The sequence below is a fragment of the Natator depressus genome, chromosome 12, assembly GCF_965152275.1.
Source record: "Natator depressus isolate rNatDep1 chromosome 12, rNatDep2.hap1, whole genome shotgun sequence".
Lineage (NCBI taxonomy): Eukaryota > Metazoa > Chordata > Testudines > Cheloniidae > Natator > Natator depressus.
This window is the reverse complement of record NC_134245.1, coordinates 24,314,572-24,327,011: the sequence shown is the minus strand read 5'-3', so window position 1 is coordinate 24,327,011 and position 12,440 is coordinate 24,314,572. Positions and strand designations below refer to the sequence as shown.

Below are 12,440 nucleotides of genomic sequence, written 5' to 3'. Positions count from 1 at the left end.
TGTCAATCTGTTTCTTCACTTCAGCAGGTGGGTATTGTAGTTGTAAGAATGCTTGATAGAGATCTTGTAGGTGTTTGTCTCTGTCTGAGGGGTTGGAGCAAATGCGGTTGTATCGTAGAGCTTGGCTGTAGACAATGGATCATGTGGTGTGGTCTGGATGAAAGCTGGAGGCATGTAGGTAGGAATAGCGGTCAGTAGGTTTCCGGTATAGAGTGGTGTTTATGTGACCATCGCTTATTAGCACCCTAGTGTCCAGGAAGTGGATCTCTTGTGTGGACTGGTCCAGGCTGAGGTTGATGGTGAGATGGAAATTGTTGAAATCATGGTGGAATTCCTCAAGGGCTTCTTTTCCGTGGGTCCAGATGATGAAGATGTCATCAATGTAGCGTAAGTAGAGTAGGGGCATTAGGGGACGAGAGCTGAGGACGCGTTGTTCTAAGTCAGCCATAAAAATGTTGGCATACTGTGGGGCCATGCAGGTACCCATAGCAGTGCCGCTGGTTTGAAGGTATATGTTGTCCCCAAATGTGAAATAGTTATGGGTGAGGACAAAGTCACAAAGTTCAGCCACCAGGTTTGCCATGACATTATCGGGGATACTGTTCCTGACGGCTTGTAGTCCATCTTTGTGTGGAATATTGGTGTAGAGGGCTTCTACATCCATAGTGGCCAGGATCGTGTTTTCAGGAAGATCACCGATGGATTGTAGTTTCCTCAGGATGTCAGTGGTGTCTCAAAGATAGCTGGGAGTGCTGGTAGCATAGGGCCTGAGGAGGGAGTCTACATAGCCAGACAATCCTGCTGTCAGGGTGCCAATGCCTGAGATGATGGGGCGTCCAGGATTTCCAGGTTTATGGATCTTGGGTAGCAGATAGAATACCCCAGGTCGGGGTTCCAGGGGTGTGTCTGTGCGGATTTGTTCTTGTGCTTTTTCAGGGAGTTTCTTCAGCAAATGGTGTCGTTTCCTTTGGTAACCCTCAGTGGGATCAGAGGGTAATGGCTTGTAGAAAGTGGTGTTGGAGAGCTGCCTAGCAGCCTCTTGTTCATATTCCAACCTATTCATGATGACGACAGCACCTCCTTTGTCAGCCTTTTTGATTATGATGTCAGAGTTGTTTCTGAGGCTGTGGATGGCATTGTGTTCTGCACGGCTGAGGTTATGGGGCAAGTGATGCTGCTTTTCCACAATTTCAGCCCGTGCACATCGGCAGAAGCACTCTATGTAGAAGTCCAGTCTGTTGTTTCGACCATCAGGAGGAGTCCACCCAGAACCCTTCTTTTTGTAGTGTTGGTAGGAAGCTCTCTGTGGGTTAGTATGTTGTTCAGAGGTGTGTTGGAAATATTCCTTGAGTCGGAGGCATCAAAAATAGGATTCTAGGTCACCACAGAACTGTATCGTGTTCGTGGGGGTGGAGGGGCAGAAGGAGAGGTCCCGAGATAGGACAGATTCTTCTGCTGGGCTAAGAGTATAGTTGGATAGATTAACAATATTGCTGGGTGGGTCAAGGGAACCGCTGTTGTGGCCCCTTGTGGCATGTAGTAGTTTAGATAGTTTAGTGTCCTTTTTCTTTTGTAGAGAAGCAAAGTGTGTGTTGTAAATGGCTTGTCTAGTTTTTGTAAAGTCCAGCCACGAGGAAGTTTGTGTGGAAGGTTGTTTTTTTATGAGAGTATCCAGTTTTGAGAGCTCATTCTTAATCTTTCCCTGTTTGCTGTAGAGGATGTTGATCAGGTGGTTCCGCAGTTTCTTTGAGAGCATATGGCACAAGCTGTCAGCATAGTCTGTGTGGTATGTAGATTGTAATGGATTTTTTACCTTCAGTTCTTTTGGTACGATGTCCATCTGTTTGCATTTGGAAAGGAAGATGATGTCTTCCTGTCTGTATCTGTATGAGTTTTTTCATGAAGTTGGTAGATTTCCACTATCTTACTGGGTTAGATAATGGTTCAGGCAGATTTTCTACTTTGTCTTTTCATGCATGTGCAGGAAGAAATTTGTTTTAGAAAATGTAATACATTATGAAGGAAACTACTTCTGTAGAGGGCACTTTGTCAGTTGAGTCCCGCAGACCAACTGCATGCTTTCTAAATTAATTCTTTAACTCGTTCACCTCAGATTAACTGGAGGCCCATTTTCTTCACTGATAGAAGTACTCTCCTCCATCATCAACAGGCTGCATGTTAAATAGGTGGCATGTCTACAGGGTGAGGCAAAGAAACTTGTACATTATGAAACAAGATACTAAGGTTCATATTGCTGATTTAGTTTCTGCTCAAGCCAGCAACACAAAGAAGTGCTGTGGAAGGAAAGCCTTATGTTCCTTAATCCAGTGTGGCATTAGTAAAGAACTGAAAAAACCCTTTGAGCAGGATTATAGTTGTCATGATATGAAACCTGTGCACCAAGATTGGTGAGGTTCTATACAGAGAAGTTCAGGGTTTTCACGAGCATGTAAGTTTGATCTTGGCTGCTCAGGCTCCATATTGCAAGGCCTACCTGGCAGATTGTGCATGGGAAAAGATGGCTGTCTCAGAATAGAGGTTATGCGGTATGAGTCTTTCACCCTACTGACCCCAAATTATCATTTACATTCTAGTGGCTGGTGTGCATGTGAATAAGCAGAGGGCCTCATTCCAGCCATGCTGTCTGTGATACTTCTCACGTCACTAAATTCATCTATAACGTTTAACCAGTTAGATGCCTTCAGATGCGTTTCCCGTTAGCAAAATTAGCATTTTTGAAAGGGGTCAGATTGACCTGAAAACTGTAAGTCCTATGTTCTTCCACAGTCCAGACACAACTCAGGCAGTAGGAATTGAAGCTTCCCCATGTTGCCTTGTCAGTATATCCCTTAATTGGTGGAGAGGCTTTTAGTTCAGCCTGCGCACCCATTCACTCCTTGGCTTATCTGCTGAGACTCTCAGCAAGGACAATAGTTTTGTGGTGGTGATTTAGGAATTGTCTGTATTGCTATCACCGACTAATTTATCATAATCCACTGAACAATCGTCTGCTAGTAACAGCTTCACCACTGTTGATCTGAGCTGGCTTTGAACCACCAACCTAGAAACAAAAGATTCTATATTCCATTACCAATCCTCTGAGTCATCCAATCTACTATACAGCTGGCTTTAAAAGTACTATATCCAAAGTATATAATCTTATCACACGATGTGGGACTTTACCCTCTGATGTGTAATGCTCTACGGTAGTTTGGGATGTTATCTTACCTTGTTATTTCTTTTATCAATACTTGCCAGCCAGTCATGATCCTGATGAATGAAAGGAGTGTGTCATGTTTAACTGTGCATTTTCTAACTTTGAGCATGTCATACTGTATGTGACCCTTAAACCTGTTTTAAAGGGACACTGTAGATGCCCTTTCCCAGTTAAACACCACCATAAAAGTAGGTTGGATTTTTGTTACTTATCCCAAGAACAGATTTTGGGAACCATTTAGTAAGTGGATTTAATCCTGGCTCTCTTGTCTTGGAAATATTCAACCAAAACCCCCATTATTCACTGTACCGTGCAAACACCCTGAAGGAGGAACACGTTTGCTTGCGTTTTAACTCTGCAAGACAGAGCATGTGGGGGGATACATGGACTCCCATTGTCTGTTTGGAGTAGAACAATCCAATGTGCACACATTTTCTGCTTGTATCCATGAGCCCAGCATTGCTAAGTTGTTGCCCAACTAACTCACTCTTCATGTGCTGAACTGTAAATGTTTCCCTCCAGGGGGTTCCATGAGCACCCAAAATCCAATCCCTTCCCTAATTTTTGCTTTATCTCCCTTAATGATGACTGCTTTTTCCATCTAAGAAGAACTTGATTGGGCCTCTGAATTTGCCAAGGGGATTGGTGCACAGGAAAGGATTGAGCACCAACCTCAGTTTCCAATCCTCACTTATTATTTAAAATAACAACACAAACACAGCCAGCTGGTGTCATTTAATTCTGTCTTGGAAAAAAAATTGAAATAAATTTCTAAAACTGAAATACATCTAAATTTTACAGCAAAGCTTAAAAGTAATACAATAAAAATACACTTGATCATCCTTCTAATTCTAGCTCTTAACATGATTCCTGGTAGATGAAAGATACTCTCCAATGAATGTTACTTAGTTCTTAGTAACTGCATTCTAGTTTATTTCCATTTATACAGGCTGAGTTAATACCTCTTCCAAACACATTTCCGGAGAATTATCCTCTACAAACTAAAAAGATCTCAGAAAGTTGTCTGCAATACCAATAATTGATGATAATGTATGCGGCTCATCACTATAGTGTCTGGCTTTACTTTACAAGGCTTAAATTTAATAGCAAAAAAACTATCCCAAAAAAGGAAGCAAATTCCCTAATTTAATGCTGCAAAGCATAACTTAGCCAGTAAGAGACAAGAGAGTCCAGAACGTGCAGTGAGCAAGTAAATAAGTGGCCAGACTTTCAAAAATGTTCAGCACGCAGCACTGTTTTCTGTGGGAGATTTTAGGTAGCGAAACTGTTGAACAGCTCTCACGCCTGTTTCATCACACTCTAAATGTGGTCAGTTGAAGGCTCAGACATATTTCTGGCAGGAGCAATTTCCATAGGAGAGGACCCACCACTGGGAATTCCTGTCTCCCAGGCAGCATGGTGGAGCACAGAAATGCAGGAACAACCTCTCTCTCATCCCTGCCCATCCCAGTCAGTAGAGAAACAGCCTTTGTTAGTCTTTTCACTGTTGAGAACAGAAAGAATTGGAGAGGAAGGTGTGATGGGTTGAATCACAGAAACCCCCTTGGGGCTGCCAACTGATGTGCCAAGTCTACTTCTGCCCCTGCTTTCCCAAGACTCCAGCACCCTGTCTTGTTGAGCCAGACACGCCAGTCTGCTCCAACACAGACCCAGGGTCTGAACCATGTGCCCCAAAGCTGCAGACTAACTGAAAGCAACTTCAGAAGTGTTCCTGTCTTTAACACTCAGATGCCCAACTCCCAATGGGGTCCAAACCCCAAATAAATCCATTTTACCCTGTATAAAGCTTATACAGGGTAAACTCATAAATTGTTTCCCCTGTATAACACTGTTTGCTCCCCCAGGTATTAATACATACTCTGGGTTAATTAATAAGTAAAAAGTGATTTTATTAAATACAGAAAGTAGGATTTAAGTGGTTCCAAGTAATAACAGACAGCACAAAGTGAATTAACAAGCAAAATAAAATAAAACATGCAAGTCTAAGCCTAGTACGGTAATAAAACTGAATAAAAATAAAATCTCACTCTCCGAGATGTTTCAATAAGTTTCTTTCACAGACTGGACACCTTCCTAGTCTGGGCACAATCCTTTCCCCTTGTACAGCCCTTGTTCCAGCTCAGATGGTAGCTAGGGGATTTCTCATGATGGGCGCCCCATTTGTTCTGTTCCACCCACTTATATATCTTTTGTCCCTCTGGGTTCCCACCTCTCCTTCTCAATAGAAAAGCGCCAGGTTAAAGATGCATTCCAGTTCAGGTGACATCACATGTCACTGTAAGACTTCATTACCCATTTGCCAGCCCACAGGCATGCAGGAAGACTTGCAAGTAAAACAGAGCAATCTACAGTCAGTTGTCCTGGTTAATGGGAGCCAGTAAGATTCCAAACCACCATTAATGGCCCACACTTCATATAACTACAGTAGGACCTCTGAGTTATATTTCATATTTCTAGTTTCAGATACAAGAGTGATACATTTATACAAATAGGATGACCACACTCAGTAGATCATAAACTTTGTAATGATACCTTACAAGAGACCTTTTGCATGAAGCGTATTCCAGTTAATTATATTCACACTCATTAGCATATTTTTATAAAATCTCATAGAGTGCAACATCACAGAAGGCTTATGGCCTTCATTCTAATCACTCATGCTTAGAGTTGGCCAGAGAGAGGAAGTAGAATCCAAGTAAAGCTCCAGGAGAAAGTAAGAAAGAAGAGACAACACAGAGCTTCAATGTGGGTGCCTAAACTGCGCCTGCAAAACTTCTGCAAATATGCAAGTCCTATACATAGGTGTCCAAATGACCCGTGTGTGTGACAGGTTTGTGCACACTTTAGGGTGCAACTAATGTGCTCAGACTTAAAAATGTGATTTGGGGTCAAAAATGGATTTCTTTCATCATTATTTTCCTGGAGGTAGTCAAGAAGTTAAAGTATACATTATTAATTGTGCCAGTTTGGAGAGTAAGGATGGTCTTGAGTGTAAAATACTAGACTAGGACTCAGGAAACCTGGATTCAGTTCCTCGTTCTGTCACAGACTTCCAGTGTGATCTTAGGAAAGTCACTTTATCTCTTTGTGCCTTACTTCTCCACCTGTAAAATTAAGATGATTTTTCTTTCTCACATCCTTCGTCTTGTCTATTTAGATTGTAAGCTATTTGGGGCAAGGACTGTGTCTTGTCTTATATATTTGTACAGTGTATAATACAACATGGCATCCATCTCATCCGGGTCCTCTAGGTGCTTCCGTAATACAAATGATTGTCCAGTTTAGAAAGTCCCTTGTGGTCTTATTTAATGCACAGGAAAAGTAGCTGGTTCCCCCAAGGGAAAGTGGAAGGCTGACTACCCTAGCTCTAAACAGTATCCTCTGAGCTTATCTTTCACATGTATTGGGGTTTGACATTTCCATTCATCATAAGCTGATTACTGATTTAGGCAGTTCATGTGATGTTTTCTCTAAAACCCAGTAAAACCACCCAATCTGATTTTGACCTATTATGTTCAGTCTCTGCTCAGGCTTCATATTGCCCCATAGCATTAGTTGTTCATTGAGGTAGCGACCAAATCAACATGTGTGAACTCTATGTGTCTGTCTGTAAAAACACTGAATCACAACTGAATTTTAAATGGATTTTTAAATTTATTTCCTGCTTAGATTTACAAATTGTACTCATTTAAAAGTAAATGGCTTTACATATTCCATGACCTTGAAAATGTGGTCATGTTATGGTATTATTTTTCAAAATGCTGGTGTTTAATTCAGAAATAAACATTAAGCGCAATTAAAAGGCAGAAAAATTTCCTTTTTGAACCTATATAGGGTCATTTAATTGCTTTTTTATTTGGTTCAGAAAGCAATGTAGTACACCTCTACCCCGATATAACGCAGTCCTCGGGAGCCAAAAAAATCTTACCGCGTTATAGGTGAAACCGCGTTATATCAAACTTGCTTTGGCCTCGAGCATTTCCGTTATTAATAGTCACTTCCTGCCCCCTGACTGACCCGTCAGAACCCCTGACCCATCCAACCCCCCCCCCCCGGCTCCTTGTTCCCTAACTACCCCCTCCAGAGACTCCCAAGACCCCAGCCCCTATCTAAGCCCCCCTGCTCCTTGTCCCCTGACCGCCCCCTTAAGAGACACCCCCAGGACCCCACCCCCTACCCAACTCCCCTGTCCCCTGGCTGCCCCAACCCCTTATCCACACCCCTGCCCCCTGACAGGCCCCTCGGGACTCCCACACCCTATCCACCGCCCCGCCCCCAGAACCATCCAACGCCCCTGCTCCCTGTCCCCTGACTGCCCCCCCCCCCCCCGAGACCCTCTGCCCCTTATCCAACCCCTCAGCCCCAGCCCGGCACTCTTAACACGCCATTCAGAGCAGCATGTCGGAGCCAGACACACTGATGCGCTGATCTGCCGGCGCGCACGGCCCCACCCCCCTGAGTGCTGCTTTACCGTGTTATATCCGAATTTATGTTATACCAGGTCGCATTATATCAGGGTAGAGGTGTAGTTATTATACTTATTTTTAATTTACATAAGGCTGAGCTCACTTCCTGTGTTTGTGGTAGATGGATGTTACAGAATGAAACAGATTACTCGTAACGATTGAAAAGTGATTCATTATAATCACAAACATGCCTGTCTGCTTCTTAATATTTCACATCATGCAAGTTTAAGTGTGTCCCAAAAGCATGTTTATAAAGGTTTTGCTTAGAAAAGTTGTTAGCAATGATGAAATGTACAGTTTTCTCTAAAACCATTCTAAGCAACTGGTGTCTGTGATGGACTCTAATAATTGACTAACCATTTGTTCAAATAGCTACTAATTTATTAACTGTCTATAAACTCTGACTGGACCGTTGATAGCAAATGGGGCTGAAATAAGAATGTGCTGTGTGTAGGAACGGGGGACTGGTCAGGCTGAGATCATGAGGAGGTGTCACTCTGTAGTAATGTGGCAGTTTTAATCTTTGGATTTTCGGCAGATAGGATTTTATACTAGACTGTGCTCTCTGTAAGAAATAGAGCTATGAAAAATAATAACTACGGCAGACTGTTCAGTGCTCCGTTGCCATTTGGTGTAAACATACACATTTCTTGTAGGATAAACTTGTAACCTTAAAAATAACAAGTATGCTGATGTGTGTCAGTGGAAGGCATCAGAATCCCTCCCCTTACCTCTGTCCCTCGACTTCTCCAGAGTGCCACCTCAGACTCCTCAAGGCAGACACTCAGTTGCTTTAATCGGATTGCAGTGTTTATGCTAATTTAATATGCATAGTAGCTTCTATGGGCCATATGTTTCCATGGTTTCACAGGCGGGATTCCCAGCAGCCGTATCCCATGTGACTTTTCTAACTATGTCTGGGGTCTGACATAATGTTAATCTGTACTGTTTAACTGTGTATGTGAGTCAGAACTGTGTTTTTAGACCCTCAAAGCTTTAACATATCATAGCCAAAAGAACTAGATGAGTGCGACAGCACCCTTCACTTGGCAGACAACACAGGACATCCAGCCCAGAGCACCTCACTATATTAATGAGTCTGGAAAACAGTGTATTAGGCTGGTTACATATTTAGCTGATGAAAACTATTTAACCCACATCCTGTCCTTGGATTTACCCATGAGACTGCTGCTGCGGGAAGGATTTGGTCCATTGAGTCAACCCTGTGAAGGTCTGCTGCTGAAGATACACAGTTGTGCAATCTTATCTATCTAAATAGGCCATACCACCACACTTGATAGGAGAGTAGTGTTTGAAGGACAATGCCTACATTACTGGTCACTTTGCCTCTCCAGAAATATTTCTGAAACAAGTCATTTTGTGTATAAAAACCCAAAGATGCCTAGAGGATATGTTGTACAATGTATCCAAAAGCTAGACTTGTAGCTAAAAGCCACCTGCAATGTACTGTACATGTGACAAGGAAGCTGAATTAAGGTTGCACAAGCAACTAATCTTGTTTGATTTTGTAGTCTTAATGTCCTCAACATAGTGTGTGTGTATGTATGTGTATAATTTCCTGGGTTTTTAAAAAAGAAAACTAAAAAAACCAAATTCCATCCTGTAGCAGCATATTGAAACCCACATGGGTCATCAGTAGTGTTGCAACCTTTAGATCTACCACTCAGACCTCTGCCGCTTGAGTCAATAAAGTAACTGATTGTAGTTGTGGGTTGTCATCCTCTGTGTGGACCATCACTAGAGTGGGATGAAACACACATTTTGCCAGTAGATTTCACTGATATTTGCAGACAGCAGAGGAATGGTGATCCCAGGAATCTTGGATTCTATTCCAGGTTCTGGAGGGGAGTGTTCTCTAGTGTACAGGCTCTTCTGTCTGTTTTCTCTCCCTCCCCCCTCAAAAAAAGGCAAGCTTGACCTGTTCTGCCCTGTCCATTCAAACCTGTCTTTGTTGTCCCAGTCCTGGTTCCTTGTCCCTGTCTCATTCTCATTGCCTACCCAGTCCCAGTCTCCATTCCTCAGACTTCTTGTCCCAGTCTCCTTGCCCAGCCAGTCCTTGTCTCCCCCTTCTGGCTCCTCATGCAATCTCTCTCTCCCCATCCCTTCTTTCTTCCCCTCTCCCACTACTGGCTCCCAGGCCTAGTCATCTTCCCTGGCACCTCATCCTAGCTCAGTCTCTCCTCCACTCACCCTAACTCTTTGTCCAAGTCTCTGTGTTCAGTCAGTCCCAGGTCTACCCTCCCCACCCCCGGCAACTGGCTTCAAGTCTCTCCTCCCATTTCCGTCACTGGTTCCCAGTCTTACCATCACCCAGTCCTAGTCTCTTTCACCAGCCAGTTCTTCAAAGATGACATGGCAATGTTTAGGATTCTTTTGCTTGCGTTTTTTTATTCTGATCCACTGATCAGTTCAAGAACAATAAAATAGAAATCTCTCTCAGATGCATGCACTTGCTCATGCCATGTCATCTACTTCCCTTCTGCAGTTTCATGCTTGCTTTTCAGAAAATACAGAGTAAAAAGGAGATTCACAGCCTTTGATTTTATAGCTGTACAAATCAAATGTGTGAACTCAACAGTTTATTTAATTCTGCTTTATAATGCACTTTATTTTTTTTACATGGTATCAAGTAATGTGGCAAAGACATCATTAAACAGTTTAATACGTCTAGATGACTCATTTTGTTTGAACAAATGGATTATTTTGCAAGCAGAAGTACAAATGTTAACCAGCTTTATTTTTAGTTTAAAATGTCAAGAGGTCAGAAACAATTAAAGCCACTGTAAGGTGGGAGTCACCATGGTTTGTGTTCTCTTGGGTTGACACCTTACTAAAATTGCTTTTATTGCAGCTTAGTGACTTACTAGCATTTTTCTGATAAGATAACAGGAATGACTGGGTAGGCATATTTCCTGGTAAAAAGAGATATGGGAAATTAAAGCTGCATAGAAAATGGTACAAGCTGTTCATTTTAGCAGAACAAGAGCTGGAAATGTGAAGAAAAAAAACCCTGCTGCTTTCTTACCCAACCTTAACACGTAAATGATAGTGTTTTTAAAAGTAATGTTGGACTAAAAGCCACTGTAAGACTTTGTCAGCTCCACGTTCAGTGGTTTGTTAGTAACAGTGTCAGGTACATGTAATTTGCTGTAGATAATTCATTGTGGAGCTAATTATACTTTTCAAAAAAAAAAGACGACAATGTGATGTAAAGTGAAAAAGACAACTAGACCCAGCACGGCAACATGGCTGCTCTGGATACAAATGGGTCAACATTTGAATGGCACCGTACTCAGGGACAAATCTGTCTCCAGCATAGTTAGAGTAAATGGGTTGTGTGCTGGAGAAGTGCCAGAAGATCCAGGGAAAGAGTTTGCCTGGTTCCCTTGCTGCCCCCTGTGCCTGACAGTTTGGGTTTCTTGGACACATATAAGGTATCTTCCTCGTCCCTCCCACAGGCCACCCTAGCTGGCACCTGGCACACCAAGTGCAGATACACTTCCTCCGTCATGGTTGCTTTGCCTGCTGAGTTTATGTGAACCTGAGAGACTAGCATGGGCACCTGCAAAGGGGCAATTTTCACCCTAATGGACTTCTGTGCCTCTCTCCTAGCAGTGGGAAGTTCTGGTGCTCACAAAGCCTTGTTCATCCACACCAAGCTGGGTTGAATGTGCATGTTACACTCCAGCTGCCATTGTTTAGTAGCGTCTCTCTCACACCACACTAGAATGTACTGGTAACTGTGTGCTCTCTGTAACAGGTCCGAATTGAGGATGACATTGCAGTGGCGGCCAGTGGAATGGAGCTATTAACGTGTGTCCCGCGTACTGTGGAAGAAATAGAGGCTTTCATGGCAGAAGCCCAAGGCAGCACCAAGTCATTTGACTCCTTGGCCAGCCAAAAGTAGTAAACTCCACAGTGGTTGCTGCCTTCCGCTAACCAGCCATCATTCTGATTTTACGCTACTGCTTATAAAATAAAATGTATCAAATTCTGCGCAGCAAATTGAATCAGGCAAGTCATTAGGCTGGAATGATTACTTGATTAGAAATGAAGTTTGAAGGATTCAGCACTATACATTCAGGTAGCTCTCCTGCAATCAACAGTTTATATTACTAAATGCCAGCTGAAAAATAGTACTGAAATTATAAAGCTTTAAAATCTCTGTTCATCTGTATCTTTCCAATCAGATCTGCATTTTGATACCAGTGATTTTTTTTAAAAAATAACAGCTGTATTATCTGATGTAATCATAAGAAAATGCTTCGAAGTCCTATTTTGGGAACTTATATCACAACTATTACAAAGTTTTTTTGTTAATTGGAAGTGGCTGAAAAAGTGCCACACCTACGTTTTTCTCGATATTGATGGAATGGACAGAATTAAATGTGTAATAAAAATCCTCTGTGAAAGTTGTTCATAACTTTGTGTAGGTCACTTTTTCCGTCTCCCATTACATCCCTCTTCCATCACCCTATCTTTACCTGGGCTTTCTACCCATTGTGTGCTCTGGAAATTCAGGCACTTCATTAACTAGGTTTTATTCCCCACATACTGAGGGCACTGAACTTTCATACACAGGCCACATCCCCTTTGCTCAGAGAGGCAGGGAGAGATGTCGGTTTCTGTCTCTGTCCTTAAAAGATGTGGGGTACCATCGTTTACAGATCTGGAGTCTTAAAAATTCCACCTGAATAGCATGAAGAGAGAGTTTT

General features: G+C 42.6%; 1 protein-coding gene across 1 annotated transcript in view; it reads left to right on the top strand.

Annotated features, from left to right (window-relative positions):
- PEPD (peptidase D) overlaps nt 1-12,140 on the top strand; it is a 227,580-nt gene extending 215,440 nt beyond the window's left edge. The window contains exon 15 of the mRNA XM_074969165.1: nt 11,486-12,140. Coding sequence (XP_074825266.1) covers nt 11,486-11,632 — 147 coding nt within the window. The 3' untranslated portion in view covers nt 11,633-12,140. The remainder of the gene's footprint in view (nt 1-11,485) is intronic.
- Nucleotides 12,141-12,440: the final 300 nt, after the last annotated feature.